A 27,521-nucleotide genomic window follows, 5' to 3' on the forward strand; every position below is an offset into this window, starting at 1 on the left:
GGTCTATCCCTGAGGGCGCTGCTTTCAAGTGCCGTTGTCATCGCTGATAAGCGAAATCTGGATGGCTTGGAATCAATTACCGGCTAGAGTTAAAATTTGATAAGATCATTCTGAGTTCTGACGAAGCTAAGTACGATGTCGTACCAGAAGCAAGGGTTGATTGGCCCAGGCTGGGCAAGAAGCTCAAGAAACAGGTCCAGTCTGTTCGAAACGCGTTGCCAGGACTCACTCAAGATCAACTCCGTAGCTTCCAGCAGACCAAGATCCTTGAGTTGCAGGGGTCATATGGAGGAGAGTGACATTGCACTTGTGCGATCAGTCCGGCAGACCAGAGATGTGTACAGGAGAGGCCGGCAAGGCGAAATGGGACGCAACTTTTGTGGGTGGTGTCATGGCATTGACATGGAGCCCAACGCGAAAGAGGGTTTGATGCACGATCTCATCAGCCGGGTTCAAAGGCTAGCAGGCAAACCTAGTGCCTACGGACGTTGTGCGTGTGCCGTATCGAACGCGGATGGGTTGGACCTGGACCTGACCCTTGCAGATGACAAGCATCTCGTTGCTAGCGCACTTCGCGGAGCTCTTCCAGACAATTAATGAATCCGTACAAGAGGTCCAGAATATCGGTAGCGCGACGCTCAAGCTGGCGCTGTCTAAGAACTAATACTGAGTAGGAGAACTACAGGAAGATCGGGTTCAGCTTCATTTGGGAAGTTGTGGGATGGCTCAGATGGGTAACTACCAATTCAGACTATCAGATATGATTGTTCATGGCCGACATTGCCAACTTCCATTACTGTACCACTATGATTAGCTGTTTCTCGGCAGATTTGGGGCATCAACGGTAGGTTCCGCGTGTTGTGGACGGACGATGCTAGTGTGACAAAACGATGCTAACGTTAGTCTGGCAAAAAGATGAGATGCATTAACTAGTTAGGGCACGGTTTTTCTGATTCCATCGGAGTGCGATGTAACCTTGAACAAGGGTCATCGCTGCCCCTTCGCTTAGAGGCAGCTGTCTCGGCGGTAGACCGGTATCCTATGGAGACGTTGAAATGAGGTACAGATGAAAATCTGGCCATGGCTGAATATCTAAATATGTAATGCAGATGAGAAGCCATGTAAGACGGTGTACGGACAAGGAGAAAGGACCGAGAATTGCTTCTGTGGAACATGCAAGCCGCTTTGCCGCGCCTGTCGATCCCTTGACGGGCCTTGGCCGGGGACCCCATGAAACGCACAGACGGCGAGAAAGTGCTACTGTGAGTCCTTGACTGGCCAGAAGGGCCCCTGCTTACGGGCACAACCACAGCCGTTGCTTGTTTTTTCCCTCATTTCGTAGGCTCGGGATGTGTGGCTTGAGTGTAATAATCGAGCTGTGTGAGTCGTTATGCGGACAACAGCCCACATGGGCGCCACCGAAGAAAGGGGGCCATCTTGTGTGTGTGTGTGTGTGTGTGTGTGCGTCTATGGAGTATTAATAGTTGGTAAAACGAGAAGGAATGTTCGGCGGGCGGTTACCGAGGCCGCAGAAGCAGAATCAGTTCCCTGAATTTTTTTTTCCTTTTTTCACAAAGAAGGTTAGGGGGGCTGATTTATGCATGAACAATGTCTGAGTTTTTCGGGCATTAAAATCACAGAGGCTACCCGTCGGACCCCGTTTGTGCTTGTGTGAAGCAGATCGAGGGAGAAGAAGATCCGCCGTGGAGAAACATTGCAAGGTGGCCAATTTCAGATAGTGATGAGAAGAAAGAGAGGATGAACCTGTTGCAAGTTGTGTCTGCCCTCACCGTTCAGGAATAAATGGGTAACTAGGTAGAAAAAGCTAACTAGCGTCGACGCGGAATCGAACCCCCGGAAAAAGGGCCACCAACGTCTAAAACAGACTACCTAGTACTAGTTAACTCGGGGCTCCGATGTTCCATACCGTTGGCTTCCTTCCTGGGGGGGCTGATCGGCAATTGTTCGTTTCTGCTCTTGGCTCTTGGCCGAAGAAAGCTTAGTCTGCACAATCTACCTACCTACCTAACTATTCAGTTGCTCCAAGCAAAGATGCAGCACGACGGGTGTTTTGGAAAAATGCTTGGCCCAGACACCTTTTTTGCGTGCCTGAGACGGTTCCTATCTTCCCCAGAAATAACGGTGTCTCAGCCGAGTCTCTTCTTCTCATTACCAGGCTCACGTCAAGAAACCCGGAACCGCGGCACGCAGGGCGCCCGCGAAGGTGGCTGAGGGCGAAAAGACACCCTAAATAAGTAACCCCGGGCGAGTCATCGAGGTACGTCGTGCGTCGCTGGTGGGCGGGCGCGTTGCGTATGGCTTATGCCAAAGTTTGCATCTGCAGAAACGAGAAGAAACAAGACCAATGAACCGGACTGGAACCCCTGTCTGCTCATCCTGCCAGCCTTTTTTTCGAGTTTGGGCATCAGGTTAACTAGGTACTCAGTCGACACCGCACAGGGGGGGGATGGCTGGCGGCAGTTCGCTTTCCGTCACATGTCCTTGGCTAGGTAGGTAGCGAACGTCGCAGCCGGTTGTCGAGCAGCCTTGCCCCCCCGTTTGTTGAGCGAGACTCGAGGGTCGATCAACTCCTCCCCCCCTAGTAAGTGGGATATGCAACATTCATGGGGTCCTTTCATTTTTTTGGACAGAGGCAGAAAGAGGGTCGTTGATCGTGGAAACTCGACGGAAGAGAGGCATCGGCAAGTTCTGGACCCATACATACATATCCTGGGATATTTCGTTGTCTTGCCCTGGCCGCCGCGGACCACCCTTTTTTTCTTTTTTCTCTCTTCTGAGTCGGCTCTTGGGAATTGAGAAAACGGCTGTTGCCATTTTCCTCGAAAATCGATCAGAGGCAATAAGGAAAGCAGATTACAAGATTTCATCGTTGAACGGAAATGGCTTCCAAATACATATAGACCCGGCTCCCCGACTCCACCAAACACCCACCCCCCGATGTACATGCTGTGATTCCTCTTTTCAAAACAACTCTGCATTGGACAGACGTTTCGAACTTGCTCCTTTGCTGGTTCCTTCTTTTCTCCCTATATTGGATTTGACTCGATCGAATATCGTTCCCCCCTTTTCCCCCCATTGCATATTCCCGTTGGCGAGACCCTCGCATCTCACCTCGCGCCGTTTGCTCTGGTTTCCTTCCTTCTCACACAAACACACAACTCGAAGCCATGCCGTCAACCCTCACAGATGGGCAACTCGAGGCCATTAGTGTCATTGAGAGAACCTGCTCCGTCTTTTCTCTTCTCGGATGTCTCTTCACCATCGTCACATTTTGCAGCTCCACGGCCTTTCACAAGCCCATCAATCGGCTCGTCTTTTACGCGTCCTTTGGCAACATGATGACCAATGTCGGCACCCTCATGTCGCGTGCCTACCTGCACGACATCCTCTCCGCCGGTTGCCAATTCCAAGCTTTTTTGATTCAAATGCAAGTACTTTGTTGTCGGGGTAGGCCCGGGGGATCAACACTATTTGGCGCCAAGGCGACTAACACGAGTTGCACAGGTTCATGCCGGCTGATGCTTTCTGGACACTGGCCATGGCTGTCAACGTGTACCTAACCTTTTACTACAAATTCGATGCCGTGTCCCTGAGACGGATGGAGATTCCGTACTTGTTGCTTTGCTATGGCGTGCCCATGATCCCGGCCTTTGTCTTCATCTTTGTGTCGGACCAGCACGGCGTCCACGTCTACGGCAACGCCCTCCTCTGGTGCTGGATCTCGTCCGACTGGGACATTTGGCGCATTGCCTCATTCTACGGCCCCGTCTGGTATGAAAGCCCTCGTCTCGATTACTACCCACACTGTCCGCGCCGCCATACTAATCCGCCGCACGCAGGGTCGTCATCATCATCACCTTCTTCATCTACATCCGCGCCGGGCGCACCATCTACGAGAAGCGCAAGCAGCTGCGCGACTTCCACTCGTCCGACCCCGACCCGCTGTCCGTCAACGGCGACGCCCACTACTCGGTGCGCACCACCGAGGTCACCATCACCAGCGAGGCCATCAGCACCGCCGACGGCGCGCCGGCCCCGTTTGGCCGCCACACGGCCATCAGCGCCGCGCTGCCCAAGCCCGCGCCCGACGACAGCCGTGCCTACTCCATCCACGTCACGTCACACTCGGTCGCCTCGGCGCGCTCCCTCGAGGACGTGGAGCTGCCCCTCCAAGGCCGCGGCGACGAGGAGACGGCGACGGCCGCCGCCGCCGCCATCCCCGCCAGGAAGCCCGTGATGCCGCAGCCCATTAGCAGCTTCAGCACGCGGCCGCAGCCGGTGCCGCGTGTGCCGCGCGTGCCCAACCCGCACCGCCGCCGCAACCACGAGCTCAACAACGCGGCGTGGTCGTACACCAAGTGCTCCATCCTCTTCTTCACCGCCATCCTCATCACCTGGATCCCGTCGAGCGCCAACCGCGTGTACTCGGTCATCCACCGGGGCGAGATCAGCGTCGTGCTCGAGTTTATGAGCGCGTTTGTGCTGCCGCTGCAGGGCTTCTGGAACGCCGTCATCTACGCCGTCACCTCCATGGCCGCGTGCAAGGCGCTCCTCCGCGACCTGCGATACCGCAACAGGCCCGAAGTCACGGAGCTCGTCGACGGCCCGCTGTCTGGCGGCCGCGGCGCACGCGGGACCGACTATACGACCGGCCCCTTTGCGGGCACCCAGAAGAACAAGTTCGGCACGAGCTTTCTCAGCTCGTCCAGGACGAGGGTCCCCGCGAAGCCCTTTGATACCGAGAGCGCTACGGAGCTGTCAACGACGCGGACAAACTCGGCAGACGGCCCCCGAAATTAACCGGCCCATGACTTTTTTCGGTTTTTTCCCCTTCTCGTTTCGACCATTTACATTTTTTGACCACTGTCTTTTGCCCAACTTCTCATTTCCCTCGACCCTTTTCTCTGATTCAATTTGGGGGGGGGCTGGACGTGCTGTGTCTCGGACAAGCCTTTATTATGTGGATATACAGAACATTTTTCGAAGCTGGTAGCTGCTTCTCTTCATGTACATTGTTTTTTTTTTCACGGCCCTCTTTTTACGCTTCACTGCTATACCTATTTCCTTTTCGTTCATATAGTTGGCGGCAAATTTACAAATACATAACCCATTGCCAATATTTGCTCCCCCCCCCCCCCGACACTGCTCACACTACCAGTAATCACTCTGCAACATTCAACCCCACGACAACCTTCGCTTGGCCCCGCTCGGCGTATCAAAACGGGCATCGACTTTCTAGTTACCCCCGTTTTATGTCAGTGCGTGGGTCAGCCCCTGGCGCCTCTGGTGGATGGTAAACCGGGGGTTTGGTGGGCTAACAGGGGTCGTCATTCATGCAAATGCGAGTGGGTGTTGTCTTTCACGGTAACATTCGAACTGTCCACAAGTTGGGCCGTCTTAGCCTTATTATGTGTAATGCGATGTGGCCCTGGCGAAACCGTAACCTCTGTGTCGGGCCGTGGCTGCTCCACTGGTTGCTGGAAAAGGCGGCAGCACGAACGTGTCATGCAAGTTTTGGGACAAAGTTTTATTCATATACGTAAAATCGTTTCTTGTTTAAAACTCTGTTCGCGACACAATTGACAACATTGACTGTGGCAGCTTATCATATGAAAACTCAACAAAGTAAAAAACACTCCCGCTGGTAAATGAACATTAGCCTTCCACATATACCCACCCTATTTGCAAAAAAAAAACATCCTCAGCCAACAGTCTCGTCGACCTTGGCCGAGTCGATGATGTGGTACTCCCAAAAAGTACCGAGCTCCAGACATTCCGCAACACATTCAGGGTCATCCCACCACCAGGTGCTTGCTGGTGTGACGTAGCGACCCCAAACTTCCATCCAAAACATGCGGCCAACCAGGCTGCGCAGCTCAGCTTTATCGCGCCGCTCTTGATACAGCTTCTCAAGGCTGCGATCTGGATCGCGGCGGTCATCGAAGCCGCGGGCGTTCTCTTGCAAGGCAAAGAACTTGACCTTGGTCCGGCGACTCCCCTTGCCGCGCAGACCGGCATCGCCAAGAAGTTTGGGGAAGAGTCTGCTTGGCTCCAAGCACCGTTGGTGTCTCTCCAAATTTGGAAACAGATGCTTTTCCATCCAAGAGCGGAGTTTGTGGCCAAGGGTGTCGGCGTAGGGCAACGGATCGATGATTGTGACTTTGAAAGATCCGCCGGGCTTCAAGCTCTTGTACACACTACTCAGCACATTGGGCAACACGTGGTACGGGCAGCCAGACGGTAGCGAGAATGAGTACACAGTCTGAAATAGCCGCGGTGCCACGGGGAAACACGTTGCCGCTGCGGGTGGTGCTCGCACCGACTGGATGTTGTGCGACCAGCTGGTTGGTGAACTCTCCCTGGTCAGGTGATACACTTGCGAATCAGGGTGGACGGTACTTATGTACGTTGCATAAGCTTCCAATGGTTAGTATCTCGCCAATAATAAAAGAATTGTGCTTACCTTTCGTCTCGTAGAGCAGCATGACCAGTGCTGAGGCGGGGAGTGCCGAGTTGTGGCAATCTTGGTCATGGTCTGGATCTGCTATGTAACCTAGACCATGAAGAAGAGAAAGCATCCAATGTTGCTTGGAGCTTTCTGTTCCCACTTCTTGGTCTTCACCAGGCCTCGACGCAAAAACCTGCTTGACTTTTGCCAGTATCATTCCAGTCGGTGCCCCCGCGGCGGATCGAACACCCGTCATCGCATCGGGAATAGCAAACGCTTCCGTCTTGATCGCATTTTCTTTTCCGATGTTCTTCAAGACGCTTCCAGAAGATTTTCGGGTCTGCGTCACGTCGTGCTCCTTCCACTGTGATGGAGTTCGCCAAGCCGCAGGGTTGTTGATCTCCAAGGGTGGCGGCGCGGGTCTCCAGGGTGATTTTGGAGGTGGCGTCAGTTGCAATGGCGTTTCTGACGAGGCTTCCGAGCGAGAAAATCGTTGAAGACTTTCATGATTGTTAGCATAAGGTCTCGCAGTACCGTTTGGGCTGTTCGCATACGGCTTGGAAGGTGACTTTGGCGGCGTGACAAGCGGAGCGCCGATCGATGACAACAAGTCTCCCTCAGTCTCTCTAGATTTACCCGCAGTTTCTGTGTTATTCGGAACCGATCGGGGTATGTCCTGGATTTCGGCCCTGAGTGGCAAGTCTCCCAGCATTTGGATCAAGGTCGCAATATTGGGTGCCTCAGCGCCGCTACCCTTGGGACCAGAGCTTGTCAGCTTGGCAGTGATGGAATCGATACTTCCAAACGACTGCGAGAGACACTCTATTGGGACTCGATCAGTATTTATCTCTTGCTGTTGTTGAAGGGGACTTACCGTCAAAGGATGGCAGCGTATCACGATCACTGCTAGAGAAGTGGGCGTCGGGCCCGTCCTTGGTCGGCGAGGTTGGTGCCGTGGTCACCATACCTGAGCTTCTTCGACTTGAAGAGTCGAATGTCTGCGAAAAGGGCGAAAGGGTGGAGGTGAGGCTTGGAGTGGCCAACCCAGAAAAGGATGGCGAACGGTCAATGTCCTTTCCTTTTAATGTGACGGCGTTTTTGGCACTCCTAGGTCGAAAGAAGCTGAACGGCGTCTCAGACGAGGAATTTGACGAAGAAGTTGTGGCAGAATCCCTTCCCGAACGGATGCTACTCTTCTCCTTGTCATGCCTCAGTTGGTCCTTTTTAGCTCGATGCTCTCCAACCAACTCCTTGCTCGGGTCGGTCCATACTACATCCCACATCTTTATGGATGCTTGCAGATGGCTGGATTTGACGAAGGTTCTTGATAAGGATATATTGCTGCCGGAGATGGGTTTCGGCAAGAAGAATAGCCTAGATCTCGCCTCGGCGCTGCCGTTGTTGAGACGGGGGCATGGGTGTCACAAAAGCGGCAAGCGACTGTTTCCGAACGAGGCAGTGTTCCGGCTAAAATTTTCGTGTTGTATTGGATTGTCTTGGAGAAGAGAGTGAGTTGAGAAATAGGTGCAGCAGGTGTTGATGAATCAATTTCAACGAGGAGGGTGGCGAGCCGAGGGGTCATATGGCCACCACTCGACTGCGGAGGACAAGGGATGATGCTGCAGTGAAGATGTACCAGAATCAATCATGTGTGGAAGAAGCTCTGGCGAGTTCGCTTCTGGAGGGCAGGTGATTGCATTCACAGCAGATGCTGTCAGCCAAAGGCCGCCACCCCGATGCAATGCAGTGCGGCACTGCAATGTGTACTCGGCTGAGCTGAATCTGAGTTGCGAGTCATGAAAGGCTGGGGGTTTGCATGATGTAATCCGTGTATCGTGTGGGCAGCTGGCGAGGTTGGCGACGGTGGACAAGCAGGAGTAGATTGTGTCGCCTCGAACGGCTCAAGTCCAATATTCGGTGCATTTCTACTCTCAAATTCAAGTCTATTGGCTTGGGTTACCTGACAGGTCTTTTCTGGTCGATCTGAAATCTGCTCTGGTTTCCATGGTCGGGAAGCAGCCGCGTGCTGCTGAGTTACGTCTTACTTGGTCCAACCACGATATGGCTGATGCGGCGCGTTTGCAAACAGAAAGATGGAGAACTCATCCGCATCTCCAGAATGTGAGGAGAGCTCAGTACGAGTTACTCAAAAATCGGACTAGTTTTCTGTAGCTTATTTTTCTCAAGTCTCTAAAAGGGTTTGCTGGTACACTGCTGTGCCGCATGTTTGCTCCCACGACCCTGCGTATTTCTTAATTTCGATTATTGATTCTCGTCCGACTCCTTCGCGGCCGTCGCTATGGACACATAGGCAACCGTGCCCTTGTTGCACATCGGGTGGCGGGACTGGACCGAGTTGTTTTGGCGAACGTCTCACACATTATGCCGGCGTGGCACACATGCGATAAATTGCATACCTAGGTAGGTACCAGGTAATCATCGATGGAGCTGCCCGAAGAAGACAATCCCCCCTTCTTCAATGCAGGAACCCGTCTGGCCATTTCTTAGCAATAGGTGGTCGTAGTAAGCGAGCCTCGTACTTGGAGACATGCAGCTCGCTTCCCTTGGTTCCTGACTGGACGGCTGCCCGCTCTGCCACACCGGTCGCACCAATAATTCCTTTCAAGTACCACAGACTTGTAAGACATATCGACTCGGCGTGTGGCGGAAACAAAGAGCTTGTTTCTCATCTCGGTGGCTGCATACCAGATTCGCATGCATGAACAGGTCGTTTGGAGCTCACCTCGGATCGGGAGACGTCGATTCCAGGTGGTGTTTATGCACGCTCAGACCAGCATCCCAAACAACAGGGTTTTTTGTCTACGTCATGGTATACCTTGGTAGTTAGTTGTTGGGTGGTATTTTCTTACTCTAGCCCGCCAACCCGCGTCTCTTCAAGACCAAGGCTCGGTGCATCGCACAAAAGCACCTTGTCGCGGATAAACGGCAGAGACGAACAGAAGAGCGGTTTCCGCACGACTTTCTTTTGCGGAGCAACTGAGTTTCAAACACAAACCTATCTAGACTCGAGGCTATTGAATTGCGGCAGCCTTGCTTTCTTTTTCTTACTTTTTTTCGTCTTTGCTGCCAGCCCTACCTCAGTCCTACCTCTCTCTCTGCATTCGGCCTCAACCCGGCCGCATTCTCTGAAAACACTGCCGGACCGTTCGTTTTCCATTTTCTTTGCCAGCTGGCAGACTCACATGACCCCGCTCTCTCAAGTCATCTCATAAGCTGTGATATTCCCTCTGCCGGCTGAAAAGCTCCTTGTTGCCTTGGTAGCATCGATCCTCCTTATCTCCCGTCCTCAATCAGCGGCTCGTCCGTTTGTTCAAACTCAGCACGGCAAAACATTCCATATCTTTTATCTCCTTTCCCCCACCCTTTTTAAACACCTATTTCTCGTGTTTTGAATCTGAAAACAAATCGTCACCTTTTCTTCAATCAGTTTCGCTGCCAAGACTTCCCTGCAGGGTGCATCTGAGCAACTTCAACCATTGCCCACATCCAGTCGCAGTCATGTCACAACCAATCCATGACGAGTTCGTGGTGGAAACTCATGAGCCTTCTGCTAGACGCTCCAGGTTCTGTGGCCTACGCGACTTCTGCGATCTGGCTGATTTATGGATCTCTGCATCGCGCTTCGGACACTTCTTCCACCTCGGTGGCAGCGGCCATGTAAGTGAGCCCTTGCTGCAAAATCATTTACATCTTTAACAAGCCCAGCCCAAGGAGATTGTAACCTCGTCGGTCTTCCGGGAGATTCGTGCTGGGCTGACCACCTTTGCCACCATGGCATACATCATCGCGGTCAATGTGAGTGGTCCAGTCGACGCAGCTGCCGCGCCAGCACTAACAGGCACACAAGGCTTCCATGCTCTCCCAGACTGGCGGCACATGCGAATGCACACTAGTTGACAGACACCAATGCGATACCCTCCCAGCGTTTGCAGCCTGTAAAGAAGGTAGGTCGAAAGTTGCCACGTTGTGGGCTCTACTAACACGTTCAGAGGTGCGACGCGACCTAGTAACGGCCACAGCTGCTATTGCCGGCATGGCATCTGTCGTCTTCGGATTGCTTACGAATCTTCCGGTCGCCATTGCGTACGCTTGCCCCCTTTATCCATGACTTCCAGCTCGCCAACCCTTTGCTAATTGTCTATCAGCCCCGGCATGGGCCTCAATGCGTACTTTGCATTCCAGGTCGTAGGTGTCAACGGCACAGGCTCTATTCCGTATCGCACCGCCCTGACGGCCATCTTCATCGAAGGCTTCATCTTCATCTTCCTCGCGTTGACAGGCATGCGGCAATGGCTCGTCAAGATTATCCCCGCCACGCTCAAGACCGCGACCGGCGTGGGCATCGGGTTTCTTCTGACCGAGGTCGGCCTCTCGTATGCTTCTGGCATCGGCGCCATTACAGGTGGAGGTGGTGGCTCACCGCTCACTCTGGGAGGTTGTCCATCGGAGCTTCTCGATCCTGACAGCGGCATGTGCACGTCCGGCGTCATGACAAATCCCAAGGTGAGTAACTGCAATCTCTGCTCAGAAGGCACGAATAGCTAACCGGCGAAGCTCTGGCTTGCTGTTCTCTGCGGTGGTATATTCACTGCTTTCCTGATGGCATACCGGGTCAAATATGCACTAGTCATCGGTATTGCCTTGATCTCTGTCATCTCTTGGCCGTACGTTCTCTCTCATTTCCAAGGCACGCCCCATCCCCAACTAACAATTTCCAGTCGCAACACTGCCGTCACGTACTTTCCCGACACCGTGGAAGGCAACTCGCGCTTTGAGTTTTTCAAGCAGGTCGTCGCGTGGCACCCGCTGACCCGCATAACAAACCAGCTCGAGTGGGACATCCAGGCAAGCGGCTCGCACTTTGCTCTGGCACTCTTTACCTTTCTGTACGTGGACATCATCGATGCCACGGCCACGCTGTACTCCATGGTGCGCTTCTGCGGCGTCGTCGACAAGGATGGCGACTTTCCCCGCTCAACCATTGCCTACTGCACTGACGCTGCCTTCATCTCCATCGCCGCGCTCCTGGGCTGTTCACCCGTCACGGCCTTTATCGAGAGTGGTGCAGGAATTGCCGAGGGCGGGCGTACTGGGTTGACGTCCATTGTCACAGGTCTGTGCTTCCTCGTGGCCGTCTTCTTTGCGCCGATCTTCGCCTCCATCCCGCCATGGGCCACGGGCTGCACTTTGGTTCTGGTACGTTCCTGATATTGTTTCTCCTACTCTCTCGCTAACAGGCAAAAGGTTGGTTGTATGATGATTCGACAAATCACGCAGATCAATTGGCGCTACATTGGTGACGTTCTTCCGTCATTTGTCGTGATGACATTCATCCCGTTCAGCTACAGCGTCGCCTACGGGCTCATTGCGTAAGTTTCTTTGACAATGAAAAGCCCAGAGTACAGCTAACAAGGAAAAGCGGTATCTTCGTCTACACCACGCTCAACGGGCTCATCGGTGCCGTGGTTTACATCTCGGGCGGCCGCTTAGAGCCTCGCGAATATGAGCTCAAGGAGTACTGGAGCTGGAAAGGCAGCGGGCAGCCTCCATGGTTCGTCCGCGCCGTCCAGAAGCGCCGCAGGAAGACGGCCCGCGACGTGACCACACCCGCTGGCGGGTCCGAGTTTCGCTCGCCGCAGCAGGAGCGCGTGGTATCCTTTACAGGCGACTCGCCCGGCCGGTCCTCCACAAAGGGTGGTTCCGCTACGGTGACTGAGCAGCCGATCCTGTCGCGGCCAACTCCAGAGCAAATGACTCGCATGCCTTGAGAAATGCAGCTGTGCGGAGGGGAGATCCATGTGCAACAAGGACGTTTGGGCCGGTAGGTGAGCAAGCCAGCTCGCCGCCCCAGAGGAAAGAAAAGATTTGTATATACCCCGGGTGAGAGAGGGGTGCCGAGGAGCGACCAAAGTGTCGAATAACGTATCTAGCATGTATGACGAAATGGGGATCTCTAGATGACTGAGAATTTGACAGAATTTCGAGAGCATGGTAAGTGGCGGAGATTAATACGGCGCATACGTTTTAGTGTAGGGATAGTGATGAGGGCACGTCATATATAGCTGGAGGTGTGAATCCACATGGAGAGCCTATCTGGCAGTGCGCGGTGGCGGTAGGACAATCAAACGGGTATATTGCCATGATCGTAGCAGCAGTCGCATTTCCTCCTCTCATCATCGTCTTTGTTGTCCTCTCCATGCTCTTGTCTAGCTCATATGGACATCTCCATCGCCCGCTCTTGCTCTCGCCGCCTTCTCGGTCGCCACTCTCCTCTCCAAGCTCTCGCTCACCCACGTCTCAACAGCCTGGTCGCCACCCGCACGAAGGCGATCGCCAGCCACGCCCTTGAGCACCTCGCCCGCGAAGCCGACAAAGTTGTGGCGGCGAAGGGCGTTTTCAAAGCGCCACGCGCGGCGCTTGCGCTCCTCTGTTTCCAGCAGCTCAGCATCGCCAAATGCGCGGGCGCGCACACGCAGGTCGCGACACATGGCCAGCAGGTTGAAGCGAATCTCCGAGGTCTCGTAGCGGGCGACACGACGCTGCAGCACGTCTACCACCTTGCGCGGGAAATCGTCGCGCGAGCAAGCGCCGTGCGCAATGGGTGCCGGCTGCAAGCCATCGAGCTCGTAGAGCGTGCCGTCGACGGGCGTGTACGCGACGAAGTGAAAGGCATCCTCGGTCTCGGCGTTGGGGTCGCGCTGCGTCTCGTCGACAAAGGGCGCGCTGCGCGCGAAGCTGTTGTGCACCTCGCGGATGAGGTCCGAGTTGCTCAGCGCCTCGCCGCGGAACTCGGGGGGCAGTACCATGGTAAAATCGCGAAAGTCGCGCAGCTTCTCGCCAATGTCGACAGTGTCGGCGGCGGCAGTGTCGGAGGAGTCGCCCGTCTGGTTCAACAGCACGCTGAGCAGCGCCTGCGTCGCGCACGCGTTTTGTATCGTCTGCGCGGCGAAGAATATCTTGTCTGAGGCGGCATGATCAAACGTACCATCAATAGGACCGTCGGGTGTGGCATAGGGCTTGTCGGTTGGGTATTTGAAGAGGAAGATGACACCGTGGACGGGCTGCAGCGCAAGCAGCTCCGAAGGGTCCAGGGTGAGGAGCTCTTCAAACTGAATATCCTTGACGCCCAGGTTCTCTATCAGCGATGTGAACACGCCCTATTCGCATGTCAGTTCTGTCCCTTGGTCTCGTAGAAAGAAGTCTCGCCGCACCGCATCGGATTCAACTAGTAGCAACGGTTAATAAAGGTGCGCAATGGAGCCGTAGCTTGACCTTGAACTAACTTGTGTTCCAGCCCCCACTCATTGCCGCAGTTTTCGTATTTAGGAACCAAGCATTCAAGTGCAATTGTGAAGCAAAGGGGGTAGTTACACCGTTCTTGTCGAAATTGTTGCTTGTCAGCTATAAGCAGGCCTAGCTGTTGTCGAATGCAAGAGCTGCCTGCAGGTGTGGAACGCCTTGATGTTGCACAAGTCGCCCCCACCAAACCCGCTGATAAGATAAGCACTGTCATTGGAATACAACTTGTCGCGCCGCCAACTGTACGTTAGGTATAGTACCTATGTATGTCTTGATTGCTACCTAGTTCGGTAAATTCTTGGAACAGGATATCGCCTCTATTTTTGACGCTTCGCAGCGCATACGTCTAACTACATAGTCTCTTCTAGTAATATCGAGCTGACTACAGCCACGGTAGTAAGAATGTGACGGAGATCCATTGACTCCTCCAATACAGTTTCTTTCGCTATTGTAATACGCCCGCTCTTGATGAATCCAAACAAAATCATATGTGCATCATGCAGCCGCCGTTCTTAATAAATTTACAAGGTAACAAGAGGGTTTCCTTCTGCGACGGGCTCACGATTGTGTTGTGAGGCAGCCTCGGAGCCTTCCTGTTGCGAAGACCTTGTCGTGTCATCATCTTGACTGTTTTCTACATTTTCATTCGCCTGTCTTTCTGCGTCACGAGCCAAGGCAGCCGCTGCTTCTTCTGCTTCTCGCCTGCGTGATTCCTCTTGTCGAGCTCGTGCCACTTCCTCTAGGTTGGCTATATGGCGTTCTGCTACCCCGGGAGCAATGCTGGCCAGGAACAGTAATCCTGCTCTTTCCACCCGGCGTATTTGTTCAGAAAGCCATGGTTGTCTCCTGTTTTGATCCGCGACGAGTCGCGCAGCCATATTGGCAGGGTTTGGCTCCACCCCGGGCTGTGCAGGAGGGACTTGTTGATGATTAGGCCTGTCCAGGGTCGGAAAAAGGGTTTCCAGATGGCGCATCATGGGTCGCCAAAGATGTTCGCCCATGCCATTGAAGGCCCCAGTGCCAACCACAAAGGTCACAACTGCCGCTGAAATGACAACGAACCATCTAGTCCAGCTCGAATTTGGTCCGACGAAAAGCCAAACAAAGAAGCCAAGCCTTCCGATATTCCAGAAATGGGGAGCCAATCGCAACAGAAGTTGGCCAAAACCAGCCATCGGGTTGGCCCCATGCAATGGTTGGAGAGCTGGCTGGGCCGCAGGCTGATTCATCCTCCTATCCAGCGGGATAGCCTGTGGGTGCGGCTGCATGGGTGCCTGAACTTGAGCTTGATTTTGGGGAGCATTAGCTCGATCAAAGGCGCGACGCCGGCGACTTTCCCTTGGAGGTTCACGCGGTTCGTCGGAAATGTCCGCGAACGGGTCCTCATAGCCGGGAGCATCAGGTGGCGTTAACAGCCATTCTCCGACTGTCAATTGCGAACGAGCGGTGAATCCTAAGGCTGGAGTGCCAGTTCGAGGTGTGTAAAAGGTTTCCATAGTTGAGTTATTAATAAGTATACCACGTGGCCCGTCGGGAGAAGACAAAAGGTAGAGTTCGAGGCCCTGTCGAGGCTGCGACGCTTGTTGAGGTGCCGAGGCCATATTGAGCAGGTTAGGAGCAGATCTCGGCGGCAAAGAGGCCGCGGATGCTGTACGCTGCATGGAAACGCCCGTAGCTGACGCGCCTTGGCCAGTGTCTGCATTGCGTACCATATTTTGAATATCTGCCACGCTATACGCTGTAGTCTGGCCTCCAGCTGACACTGGATTCCGGATAACGGTTTCCATCTGATAGCTTCGCCCATTCGGGCCATGTGTTTCGCGGTATATCGTATGCGTAGGTGCTGGGCTGCCTCTACGACTGCTCGGGTCTCGTGCCGCATCCGTGATCCCTCGCATGCCTGCTTGGGCTCTACCTCGCTGGTTTTGGTTGACGGCTCGGCTCATTGCATCCCTCTGCACTTGGTTAAGCCAGCTGGTGAGCTGCTGGTGCTGCTGCTGAAAGGCGGCCGCGGCGGGTGGGGGAAGCTGCTGGCCAAGTGGCGCTGGGGAGGGTATTCTTGGCTGCACTTGTGGCTGGCCCGGTTGGGCAGCGTCTGAGGCACCGCCGGGCGCGGGGGTTCCTCCAACGCCAGGCCCAAGGTGGGTGAAGAAGCGCGATGCTGGCCGCGGCAGCTGGTTGCCTGTCGATGAGTTGTTGGTGGCGGTCGTGGTCGGCACTGGAGGTGGGTCGATATCTCGAAGGACCAGATGCATGGTATGCTGGTCGGTGGTCCGGACGGCTTCGGCGCCCAGAATTTCGAGCAATGTTTCATTATCACGCAAAAGAGCCTTGCCACGGTAAATAAGGCGCTGATGGGCATCGGTCGGTCGCATGACAAGGGAATCGCGGATCATTCTCTTCAGCGTCTTGATGTTTGTCGACGCGGGTGTGGTCGGGAACTGGAGTGGGCGATTAACCCCAACAGATGGCGAGACGATTTGCAGGTTGACGTTCATGTTCTCGAGAGCGGCATCACCGCTGGCAGATTGCGGAGCCATGGTTGTAAAAGCCGCGTGGCATGCCGGCTTGTGAAGAGCGCGAAAGACGAAAGCAAGTTTGCGAGTTTGGTAGCAATGCTGGGAAAGCGAGAGGCCAACAACGTCTAGCTGGTGACGTGTACAATGCGCATGTTACACAAGCAGTGCTCGCAGAGGATCGAGAAGATAGCCGATTGATGTGACGAAAGATGGTCGGGGACGGGTCAAGGAGAAACAAATGTCACCAGTGTGCACAGAGAAAAAGGTGCATTCGCTGGAGACGTTAGGACAGCTTGAAGATTCCACCGTGTCTTTGGAATCGGGCTGGGGGCTAGCTGTGGTGGTACCCGCATACCTTACATTAGCCTGATAATACATAATACATTCACTATTCGTAGACGGAGTAGTGAATTGTAAGGGATACGTGGCTGCCCCTTGAGGCTTAGCGGTTGCACAACGAGACAAGGTCGCACATTTATGTAAGCATAAAAACAATGAGTTATGCAACCGTGGTCGCGTTATTTACAGGGGGTCTAAGATGGCGGTAATTTAGGGATGGCTGCATTGAGGCATCTCTTCAAGTTATCTTCAAGTACATGCTTCGTCGCCTATACCCCATCCTCAGGCGATCAAGCGCATGCCACTGCCGCAAGAGCCACGGTTGACTTGTCCAGTGTTAGTGCACGGCCAGCTTACAGTCTGGTGACGTCCTGAGCGCCACTAGCAAACTTCCTCTCCCCCCACGACCGATGACTGCGGAGCTTCCATGCTCACCTTGACCACAGAAAAACCAAACACCAAGCTTTGGCTGTGTTTGGTGGCAATGGCAGCTACACTTGGCTTCGGCACCGCGCGTCTCGTGCGCGGCCACGCTCTGAGCCCTCTGCGGCGGCAATTCGCCAGCGCGGGCTCACGACGGCCCTCGACAGCGTCGCTACGACCCCGAACCCCGAATGCGACTCGCGACTTTTCATCTGGCCCCTCGGGCCGGCGCCCTCGGTTCTCCCAGCGGTTAGGCGATGCCCTACGCAAGACAAAGGTTACGTGGTACCACATCCCAGTCGGCCTCGGCGTGGGATTCCTGGGCTTGATCCAGTTTTACAAGGTCCAGGCGCGGGAGCGTGAGAAGCAGGAAGGCGGCGACAGACCAAAGCCTCGACCAAGAATACAACCGGACGGACCATGGTGAGCTTGCGTCCAATTGAGATGGATACAATTATGATTGCTAACACTAGAGTCCCAGGCAAGTTCAAGTCATGTCTACCTTGCCTCTCAAGGCCATTTCACGTCTCTGGGGGAAATTCAACGAATTGACGATACCATACTATTTACGCGTGCCTGGCTTCAAGCTGTACTCTTGGGTTTTTGGCGTCAAGTAAGATTCAAGATGACGACGTTACAAGTGCAACTGTTAATAGCCCTATAGCCTCTCTGAAGTCTCCGAACCCGATCTGCACGTATACCCCAACCTTGCCGCCTTCTTCTATCGTACTCTAAAGCCCGGCGCGAGACCTCTCGACCCCGATCCGCAGGTGCTGCTCTCCCCATCCGACGGCAAGATTCTCCAGTTTGGGCAAATCGACGGCGGCAATATTGAGCAGGTCAAGGGCATGACCTACACGGTGGACGCTCTGCTCGGCAAGCACACGCCTAGCCCCAGCATCTCCAGCTCATCATCGGTTCGCAGCGGCACCAGCACACCCAGACCACGAGACCGTGATGGCAACGACGACATCATCGGCAAGGACGAGGAATTTGGCCGCGTCAACGGCATCTCGTACACGCTCCCCGACTTCCTGTCCGGGGCCAAGGAGCCCAGCCACGACGAGACGGCCGCGCACCGCAGCGGCACCGTCAAAGACCAGTCCACGCAGCCCTCACAAGCGGCCATTTCAGAGGTGCGAGCCGACCTGGCGCTCGGCGAGCGTGCTTGGTACGACATTTTGCCGCACGACAAGACCACATCGCTGTACTATGCCGTCATCTACCTCGCGCCTGGCGATTACCACCGCTTTCACTCGCCGACCAATTGGGTCGTGGAGCGCCGGCGTCACTTTGCCGGCGAGCTCTACAGCGTGTCGCCGTACCTGCAGCGCACACTTCCAGGCCTCTTCACACTCAACGAGCGCGTCGTGCTGCTCGGTCGCTGGCGGTGGGGCTTCTTCGGCTACGTGCCCGTTGGTGCCACCAACGTCGGCTCCATCAAGGTGAACTTTGACCGCGAACTGCGTACCAACAGCCTCACCACCGACACTGCCGCCGACGTCGCCGCTGACGAGGCTGCCCGCCGTGGTGAGCCTTACTCGGGCTTCGCGGAGGCCACCTACGAGGCCGCTAGTCCAGTCCTGCACGGCCACGCTCTGCGTCGCGGGGAGGAGATGGGCGGCTTCCAGCTCGGCAGCACCGTAGTGCTCGTCTTCGAGGCCCCCACGACGGCCGGCGAGGGTGGGGAGAAGAAGGGTTGGGAGTGGAAGGTTGACAAGGGCCAGACCATCAAAATGGGACAGGCCCTCGGTCGTGTGAATGCAGAGTAAGGTACAGCGACGGGATAGCAGTCATATGTGCCAGCCTGTGGTTCAACAGCATCAGGAAACGGTGGAGAGGTCCCTGTCATCACACATAGATGTTGAAAAATGCCTGTCCATTTTACGGGCCTTTTGTTTTGTTTTTTTTTTCTGGCGCAAAACTTTAGCCAAAATAATAAGCCATTCAACAAGCATTTCAGTTATATAGCCAATCGAGTAGAGTACTAAAAGACATTGTCGGTTCTCTTACAGCACACTTTTACCGCAGCAGAAGTTACATACGCAGGCCATACTGGTTTCAAGAAGTTATGCGACTGACGAACTAAAACAGCAAATACTTGCAGAAAGAACGAACAGAGAAAAAAAAAACAGAATTATACCAAGGCAAAGGAGAATTTCCCTCCCAGAGCTCGCAGCTGCCTTCCTGGATGGCTGCAGGAAGATTGGAACAAGGACATCGTTCTGGCTGATTGGATCTTGGGATTACCAGGTCGGTAATGACTGACTCTTAGCACGAGGCGTTTTGAATTGATATTTTGGTTTTGCTCAGCGGCAAAGGACGGCTCAGAAGAATAGTTGTGCCTCAGCCTCATGGTTTTTCCACTTACTAATTAGTATAGGTATCTAATGCGCGGTGAGGTATGTATCTCCCCACAGTGAGAGGACAAAAGTTCATGTAGCATTCCGATGGCGGCAATCATAACACGTCTTCTCAGATGCACGTACGCAGAACAGCGAGCCATGTTTTCTCATACATTCACAGGCCATGTTGGGGATATTTCGATGGAAGTTTTGGTATTTCAATTTCGTCAGGAAGAACACTATCCCTTGCGAATGAAGACCCTTGATAATAGATCGTTGCATGCGTTTCCCTGTAAAAGCCATGCTCAGACGCCCTACAACAACAAGCCCAGCCGGCAGAAAATTGCCATAAAATCACACCTACACCAATGACCAGGAGATCGGATCGAGCTGTACATAGGAAAAGCAACTCCAAGGCCTGTCCATCTCTATCCGTTATAATCCCTTTTTGCTTTTTCCCAATGCTGCTAAAAGAAATTGTCGTCAAGTCCTTCCGTAGGAATCACAGAGCGAAAGGAAAAAAACTCAACGCTGTCGAAGACCAAGACAGGTACAGCACACCTTTGTTGCTTGTTGCAATCGTCCATTTTTCACGCGGGAGAAAAGTCTGTTGAACAGGCAAAGAGATGTGTGATTGATTCTTTCGCTTTAAAAACTTCATTTTTAAGCTTTTTTGTCTTTTTCGTTTCGCTCTCCTCTCCCTTCATCAGCCCACACAGCGCGCCGTTTAGGCGGCGGTAAGGGCCTTGCGGAGGCGGGCACCGCGCTGTCTGGCGTTCAGGTGCTCGCGGCCAGCAACCTGGTCGGACTTCTGGACAACCTCCTCGGCCTCGGTGAGGATAAGCTCGATGTGGCAAGGGTTCGACATGTAGGGGTTGATCTAGAGGGGACAAAGGTCAGCGGGTGGTTTCCAGCGGTCTCGGGTGTCTCTTGGTGAAGAGATGGGTTCTACGTACACGACCGTGGGCACGGTATGTGCGTCTGCGCTGCTTAGGGGCCTGGTTGACCTGGATGTGCTTGACAACGAGGGCACCGGTGTCGAGGCCTTTGGCGTCGGCGTTGGCCTCGGCATTCTTGAGGAGAGTGAGCAGGTGCTCAGCCGACTTGACGGGCCAGCGAGCGCGGGTGACACCGAAAGCCTTGCCTGTTTGGTAGATTCGTTAGTTGCGCGTTCTTCATATACGCATGAAATATCCCCATCCCGATCTGGCCATGTTTCTCCGACTGCGAAAGACGACAGCAGTTTCTCAGCCGCTTTTCAGCCGCTCGTGGGTCCAACACGCGCCAGATCGTATAGCGAAAAGAATTGTGAATCGGTCGTACCTTGGGCAGTGCGGCCGGTACCGCCGGCGTAACGGCGCATGGGGACAGCCTCGTCGTGGCTCTTGACGTTCTCGAGGAACTGGAGAGCACGCTCGAGCTTCCAGCCGTTGATGGCCTGGGCGGTCTCGCGAGTGTTCTTGAAAGAGACACGGAGGTAGGCACCACGGGCGCGGGCCGACTTGGCGGGTAGAATCTCGGTCGCAGCGTAACGGACCTAAAAGCAGAAAAAGCCAATCGGTCAGCTCCCATCACCAACACTTTCTTCGAGATAATTGCTTCGATCCCTGGTCTTTTAGCGTGGGGGTTGAACATTGCAGCGTCGTAGGTCCATTTCGAGATCGATGCGACGATTAAACGACGTGGGAGGTGGGCGATGGAAGATAATACAATTCGGCTGGATATGTTCTCGCAAAAGACTCAGAGACGACGGCGCGTAGCACTCACCATCTTGACGACTTTGGGGTTGGTGATGACTTGGTTCGACTACCGTGGGTTCACTGGGCTCAAAGTTGACAATTTCTGAACTTTTGCCCTAAGGGTGCTGGGGGGGCGGGCTGCAAAGCTCGCTTACTCGTTTGGGAACGCTTTAGGGTTTCACTGCCCTTCGGCAAAAAACAAACAGGCCCAACACGCAGAATGACAGATGCTCAAAAAGCCAGCACAAATGCTGTGGTCAACAAAATCAAATCATAGAATCTATCATTTACTGGATTCGGTCTTACGCCTATTTTTTTGTTTTTCTTTCAGTTTTTTTCCTGTGCTATTCTGCCGCCGCACCCATGATTACTGCGTGCTCTGTGACAGCAAAGTCACCTGATCAGAATACACAAACTGCCCACGTGATGAATTGTTGATTTCGTATCGGAAGATAGTATCTCCAGAAGCCGTCGAAAGCCTTCCTGCGGCTAGCCAAGTTTGGTAATAGGCGGGGCCTTTGATCTTTCTGCCAGTCCCAAGCTTCAAAAATTTCTTCCTCAAGCGCGCCTTTGAAAAAAAAAAGTTGGCCCTTGTGACTACGGCAATCAACAAGGACAAGTCTACACTTGGTCTACGCCTACCAGCAACATAATTCGACTTGTTTCCTGGTGAATAGACGTTTGAGAACAGCTCTGCCTCGTTATCTGAGCTTTCAATTCCTTGCCAAACACTCAGCATCTACTCTCCCCCAAAAAACTCTACACAATGGCTCCTTTTGTTAGCCGTGGTGGTCCTCGCGGTGGTGGTCGCGGCGGCGGTCCCCCTCGTGGTGGTAGCCGTGGAGGCTTCGGCGGTGGTGGCTTCGGCGGTGGTGGTCGCGGCGGTGCTCCTGGTGGCCGTGGTGGTTTCGGCGGTGGTCGAGGTATGTCGTGATGTCCTCTTCTTGATGCTCCAATGTGTATGAACTAACTGGGTCGCAAACAGGTGGTGGCCGCGGTGGTGCCCGTGGAAGCTTCGGCGGTGGTGGTCGCGGCGGTCCCCCCGGTGGTCGTGGCGGTCGCGGTGGTCGTGGCGGTGCCCGTGGTGGTGCTGGTGGCATGAAGGGCGGTTCCAAGGTCATCGTTGTAAGTTTTATTCCCCTGCGCCACTGGATAGTCGAGTGAGGCTGTCGCAGTATGTCAGTCAGCGTATGACCAGGCATTTTTATTAACGCACTCCGTCTGTAGGAACCCCATCGTCACCCCGGTGTCTTTGTCGTTCGTGGCGGCAAGGAAGATGGTATTGCTACCCGCAACCTGACCCCCGGCGAGTCTGTCTATGGCGAGAAGCGCATCTCGGTCGACGAGTCTGTTCAGAACGACGACGGTACCACCACAACCACCAAGGTTGAGTACCGCATGTGGAACCCATTCCGCAGTAAGCTGTGTGCTGCCATCGCTGGCGGTGCCGACGACATCTACATGAAGCCCGGCTCCCGTGTGCTCTACATTGGTGGTGCTTCCGGTACCTCGGTCTCCCACGTCGCCGATGTCGTTGGCCCTACCGGTTACGTCTATGCCGTCGAGTTCTCCTCCCGTTCTGGCCGCGATCTCATTGCCATGGCCTCCAAGCGCCCCAACGTCGTTCCCATTGTCGAGGATGCCCGCCAGCCCGCTCGTTACCGCATGATCGTCCCCATGGTGGACGTCATCTTCGCCGATGTTGCGCAGCCTGATCAGGCCCGTATCGTTGCCATGAATGCCAACTGGTTCCTCAAGGTTGGTGGTGGTGTTCTTATCTCCATCAAGGCCAACTGTATCGATTCCACTGCCCCCGCCGCTGAGGTTTTCGCCGCTGAGGTCCAGAAGATGCGCGCAGAGGCCATCAAGCCCAAGTTCCAGCTCACTCTCGGTATGTCGATAGCCTTCGCTCCGTTGAATTCCTGCCATTACTAACATCGTATCAGAACCTTTCGAGCGTGACCACTGCCTGGTTGCCGGCGAGTATACCCGTGTCAAGAACTAAAGTATGTGTTGGAAGAAAAACAATAAGCATTATGAATAGCAAGCCTGGTGTATATTGGTGGTTGTGCACCTGCATTGTTGGCCACTGCTCAGCGTCTTCGTGGAAGGCCTCCTGACTTGCTTGGATCTTGTTTTTGCAATGACTGTTCCGTTTCTGGTGTTTTCTGTACTGGCTCCTTTTTTTCACAAGGCGCGCGGCGTTCCGGTATCTGGGGGACTGTATCTCTTGTACATGGCTTTTATGTAGTAGGGCATTTAAGCCACAATCTAGAAAGCATATTACAACACTGACGCTGCAATTACACCTTGGCTTGTGCGGCACGAGATGTTGGTGATGTGATAACTTGACGCAGTTTTTCTGGCTCTTAGGCCTTGGTGCTGATTGAAATGTGTGAGACGAGGAAACGATATGTTCTTCACACCCGGGTTCTTGTTCGTTGAGGAGTTGTGGCTAAGTGAGTTCACGATGGCTTGCGGGTCGCCATGTTATACAGGCGCTACCCTATACTAATTTTGGGGTGATACTTTAGGGATGAAGCCTCGCGATACAAGTCAATAGTCATTTATACAACCACGACGGCAACTTGCGGAACGAGCAAACAGGTAGTCTTCCCGAATCATGACCAGTCACATAAATGACCAACATTGTCACAAAGCCCCTTTATTTACGTTTGGGGTCCACGTCAACATCACCCTTCGCTACAGCGTTGCTAAACCAGAAACCAACCGCCGGCATGTAAGCCACAAAAGCAAATTCTCCACCGGCGAGTGATGGATTGATGTAAGTTGCTAAATGCCTCGAAGCCTAATGCGACAGTTACTCGGCGCTAGAACGGAGATGATGTCTCCGTGGCACCATAGCATTGGGTCAACGAGTACCTGCGGTTCTGACAATGCACAGCCCGACGACTGGGTATTTAGGTACTGAAATGACACCTATATTTATGTGTAGAAGAATCTAACTAATCAATGGCCCAGCCAGCCGGTATGAAGACGCTGGGCGAGTCATTAGCTACGGGCCTGATGATTTCTGGTGGTGCCGAAATCGGGCTCTGATACACTATCCAATCACGAGACTGGTAATTATTTTACCACAAGGCACGCAGTCCGCTGGCCAAGTACCAATGCCCAAATGGGGGCGACAAGAAGAGAGGGGGAAATCGTGGAGAGAAGGTTTACGTACCTAGGTGCGCTGATGCGGTTGGACCATTTAAAAATTTTCAACGGCATGGCCTTGGTAACTACCTAACCTTCGCAGCTCAAACTAGCTAACTTCTTAGCGGCCGCCATCCAATCCTGCTCCACGCGAAAACGATGCCGTTAATGCCGTGCCGTTGCCTCTTATAAGTTAGACCGACTTGACTGAGCTGGGGTTTTGCCCCGGTATCCAGTCGAACGCAGCTCTAGATCGACCCAGGCGAGTTTCGTCGACTAGGTTCCTGTCTCGTCAGCTGCCACCTGGTGGACAAGTTGCGAGTCGGACAGCCTCGCGACCAGCTGGCTCCTCATTGACGGGTCTGCTGGTATCCTGTTTCCCCAACTCGTGGGGGTACTTTATCTCTCTCCCCTCCCTCTCCCACGCTCGCTCAGTCTTGTCGCATCCTCCTCTTCTATTCTTCGTTTTTTCTTTCGTCTCTCACAAGCTTCTCTTCTTGCTCCCTACCAGCTATACCGTTTTACAAAAACTTGCCCCTCTGTTGCCGTTTGCACCATCGGAGCGCAGCCATGGCTCACCACGACGTCATGTCCAGCCAGGAGCCCGGTGCCAGCGCTCCCCATGAGGGCATGTCCGCCGGCACCTATCTCAAGACGCGCCTCACCACCCTCCGTCCTGCTATGCTGGACCTGCCCAATCCCATTCGTCTTCTTCGCATGCTCAATGCCCAGCAGTGGGCCTTCTTCTTCATTGCCTTTGCCGCATGGGTAAGCAAAGACGGCCGCCCTCTGAATGCCACCCTCCAGCTAACCGCTCTCACAGACCTGGGATGCTTTCGACTTCTTCACCGTCTCCCTCACCGTCACCGACTTGGCCGAGCAATTTGGCAAGACCAAGACTGACATCACCTGGGGCATCACCCTCGTCCTCATGTTCCGATCCGTTGGCTCCATCACCTTTGGTATCGCCAGTGATCGCTACGGCCGCAAGTGGCCCTTTGTCGTCAACAATATTCTCTTCATTGTCCTCGAATTGGTAAGCGGACCCCGGAATGACCTGTTTCTCTCGTGTCAGCATTTTATACGCCAGTCATGCATTATACTCGAGATGCGCTCCCAGTGCTCCTCTCTTACGCGGGAGCGGGTCGTCTCGACAAAATGGCGTAAATGGCTTGGCTAGATCTCTTGGCGTTGTGCACCAGACTGGTGGCTACGATGACGCCACGCCCCCCCCCCTCTGCCACTGTTTGCTTGTGCTGACCATGTTTGCGAATTAGGGAACCGGCTTTTGCCAGACATACCCTCAATTTCTGGCCTGTCGCGCTCTTTTCGGCGTGGCCATGGGCGGCCTCTACGGAAATGCCGCCGCCACCGCTCTGGAAGACTGCCCTGAAGAGGCCCGCGGTCTGATCAGTGGTATGCTGCAGCAAGGTGTAAGTCAAAGATGCCGACGCGAAGAATAAAATTTTGCCCCCCTCAATTTACTGACCGAAAATTATCTAGTATGCCTTTGGTTACCTCCTCTGCGCTGCCCTAGCCCGCGGTCTCGTCAACACCACCCCGCACGGCTGGAGACCACTCTACTGGTTCGGAGCCGCCCCCCCTGTGCTCTTCATCATCTTCCGTCTGATGCTCCCCGAGACCTCCGTCTATCGCGAGCGCCAGGCTCTCCGCAAGGAAGCCCAGAATCTGGGCGCCGGCGGCAGCGCCTCGGTCGGGTCCGTCTTCCTCAAGGAGGGCAAGATTGCTATCCGCAAGCACTGGCTTCTTCTTACCTACCTCGTCCTTCTCATGGCCGGCTTCAACTTCATGAGTCACGGTAGCCAGGATCTGTACCCAACCATGCTCCAGAATCAGCTTTCGTTTACCGCCAATCAGGTCACCATTACCCAGGTCGTGGCGAACCTCGGCGCCATGACGGGCGGCACCGTCGTCGGCTTCCTCAGTCAGTCGGTGGGTCGCCGCCTGAGCATCATTGTCTGCTGCATCTGCGGTGGCGCGGTGCTGTACCCGTACACGTTTGTGCGCTCCTCGTCCGTCATGGCGGCCGCCTTTTTCGAGCAGTTCTTCGTACAGGGCGCCTGGGGTGTCATTCCCATTCACCTGATGGAGCTGTCGCCGGGCGCGTTCCGCACATTCGTCGTCGGCACCTCGTACCAGCTCGGTAACCTTGTCTCGTCGGCCTCGTCGACCATCGAGGCGCGCCTCGGCGAGAACTTCCCGCTACCGCCTACTGCCAAGGCCAAGTCGCGCTACGACTACGGTCTCGTCATTTGCATCTTCATGGGCTGCGTGTACGCCTACACCATACTCCTCACGTTCCTCGGCCCCGAGCACCTGCGCCGCAACTTTGACGTGGTGCACGACCACGACGCCCAGGAGGCGGCAGGGTGGGACGCTGTGGCCGCCGCGCAGGGACGTCGCCAAAGCGACATCGACGAGAAGCTCGCCCAACGCAAAGGCGAGCACGATGAGGGGTCGCCCGCGTAGGCGATTGTTGTCAAAGGATACACCAGTTTGATATGACGTTATGTGCATTGTGAGTTGCGGGGGGCGGCGTTTGATGTGGATCTTTTAGATTGAATCTACGAGTTAATGTTTGATGAAAACGATAATGCGATCTTTCATATCACTGTAAATGACTCGAGGATGTGCATTGACATGGGCATTGGTGATGAATGTAACCTCAATTGTGGCTCCCGACTTGGGGTCCCGACTGTGCAATGTAACCCAAGCTGCCGACCTAACCGTTGAAAAAGATACGGATATAACGGATGGAAATGATTCGCTCCCAAGAATTCCAGATGCCTAAAACAAAAAAGAAGAATAGCGCGCAAAAAAAAAAAAGGATGACCCAAGAGACAACGACCCCGTTCCTCCCCTCAGTGTTCGTCATCATATTCTCCACCACTGCCCGCCGCTCTCTCAATCCCGACGCTTCTTGAACTTGTGCTCGAGAATGTTGGCGCCGATTGCGCCAGCAATGGCCGCACCGGTCGAGCCGAGGAAGCCCGCGCCGGCCTTGTGCGCAGCAAACGCAGCGCCGCCGCCGCCTACGAGCGTAGCGCCGAGGCCCTTTTCGCCGTTGGGCCCGTCCGGGCCGCCGCCGCCGGGGCCGCCATAGGGAGCGCCGCCGGGGCCGCCCTGGTTGTAATTCTGCTGCGGCTGGTTGTTGTTGTAGTTGCCGCTGTCGTAGGTCGGCTGGGGG

General features: G+C 54.4%; 9 protein-coding genes across 9 annotated transcripts in view; 5 read left to right on the forward strand and 4 right to left on the reverse strand.

Annotated features, from left to right (window-relative positions):
• Nucleotides 1-3,188: 3,188 nt before the first annotated feature.
• CCM_05644 (cAMP receptor-like protein, putative) lies at nt 3,189-4,821 on the forward strand (the record flags this gene model as incomplete). Its single annotated transcript, XM_006670788.1, has 3 exons — nt 3,189-3,452; nt 3,518-3,792; nt 3,861-4,821. The coding sequence occupies 3 exons, from the start codon at nt 3,189-3,191 to the stop codon at nt 4,819-4,821; spliced, it is 1,500 nt and encodes a 499-aa protein (XP_006670851.1).
• Nucleotides 4,822-5,722: 901 nt separating this feature from the next.
• Nucleotides 5,723-7,752, reverse strand: CCM_05645 (uncharacterized protein; the record flags this gene model as incomplete). The annotated part of the gene is made up of 3 exons (XM_006670789.1): nt 5,723-6,438; nt 6,485-7,291; nt 7,344-7,752. The coding sequence occupies 3 exons, from the start codon at nt 7,750-7,752 to the stop codon at nt 5,723-5,725; spliced, it is 1,932 nt and encodes a 643-aa protein (XP_006670852.1).
• A 2,236-nt stretch (nt 7,753-9,988) lies between these two features.
• On the forward strand, nt 9,989-12,258 carry CCM_05646 (purine transporter; the record flags this gene model as incomplete). Its single annotated transcript, XM_006670790.1, has 8 exons — nt 9,989-10,147; nt 10,196-10,285; nt 10,329-10,434; nt 10,480-10,573; nt 10,636-10,993; nt 11,045-11,686; nt 11,735-11,859; nt 11,910-12,258. 8 exons carry the CDS (start codon nt 9,989-9,991, stop codon nt 12,256-12,258), a joined length of 1,923 nt encoding a protein of 640 aa, XP_006670853.1.
• Nucleotides 12,259-12,696: 438 nt separating this feature from the next.
• Nucleotides 12,697-13,795, reverse strand: CCM_05647 (ubiquitin carboxyl-terminal hydrolase 2; the record flags this gene model as incomplete). The annotated part of the gene is made up of 3 exons (XM_006670791.1): nt 12,697-13,647; nt 13,702-13,715; nt 13,774-13,795. 3 exons carry the CDS (start codon nt 13,793-13,795, stop codon nt 12,697-12,699), a joined length of 987 nt encoding a protein of 328 aa, XP_006670854.1.
• Nucleotides 13,796-17,131: 3,336 nt separating this feature from the next.
• CCM_05648 (phosphatidylserine decarboxylase proenzyme 1) lies at nt 17,132-18,842 on the forward strand (the record flags this gene model as incomplete). The annotated part of the gene is made up of 3 exons (XM_006670792.1): nt 17,132-17,493; nt 17,552-17,669; nt 17,727-18,842. The coding sequence occupies 3 exons, from the start codon at nt 17,132-17,134 to the stop codon at nt 18,840-18,842; spliced, it is 1,596 nt and encodes a 531-aa protein (XP_006670855.1).
• A 1,300-nt stretch (nt 18,843-20,142) lies between these two features.
• Nucleotides 20,143-21,050, reverse strand: CCM_05649 (60S ribosomal protein L17; the record flags this gene model as incomplete). Its single annotated transcript, XM_006670793.1, has 4 exons — nt 20,143-20,295; nt 20,372-20,559; nt 20,739-20,952; nt 20,991-21,050. The coding sequence occupies 4 exons, from the start codon at nt 21,048-21,050 to the stop codon at nt 20,143-20,145; spliced, it is 615 nt and encodes a 204-aa protein (XP_006670856.1).
• Nucleotides 21,051-21,920: 870 nt separating this feature from the next.
• CCM_05650 (nucleolar protein NopA) lies at nt 21,921-23,159 on the forward strand (the record flags this gene model as incomplete). Its single annotated transcript, XM_006670794.1, has 5 exons — nt 21,921-22,077; nt 22,140-22,279; nt 22,311-22,328; nt 22,382-23,045; nt 23,101-23,159. 5 exons carry the CDS (start codon nt 21,921-21,923, stop codon nt 23,157-23,159), a joined length of 1,038 nt encoding a protein of 345 aa, XP_006670857.1.
• A 1,724-nt stretch (nt 23,160-24,883) lies between these two features.
• On the forward strand, nt 24,884-26,803 carry CCM_05651 (sugar transporter family protein; the record flags this gene model as incomplete). The annotated part of the gene is made up of 4 exons (XM_006670795.1): nt 24,884-25,081; nt 25,137-25,349; nt 25,591-25,746; nt 25,817-26,803. The coding sequence occupies 4 exons, from the start codon at nt 24,884-24,886 to the stop codon at nt 26,801-26,803; spliced, it is 1,554 nt and encodes a 517-aa protein (XP_006670858.1).
• Nucleotides 26,804-27,238: 435 nt separating this feature from the next.
• The window catches only part of CCM_05652 (uncharacterized protein), a gene marked incomplete at both ends in the record, with an annotated part of 691 nt that continues 408 nt past the window's right edge, over nt 27,239-27,521 (reverse strand). The window contains one exon of the mRNA XM_006670796.1: nt 27,239-27,500. Within this exon, the coding sequence (XP_006670859.1) occupies nt 27,239-27,500 (262 nt within the window). The remainder of the gene's footprint in view (nt 27,501-27,521) is intronic.

This window comes from Cordyceps militaris (genome assembly GCF_000225605.1).
Source record: "Cordyceps militaris CM01 unplaced genomic scaffold CCM_S00004, whole genome shotgun sequence".
NCBI lineage: Eukaryota > Fungi > Ascomycota > Sordariomycetes > Hypocreales > Cordycipitaceae > Cordyceps > Cordyceps militaris.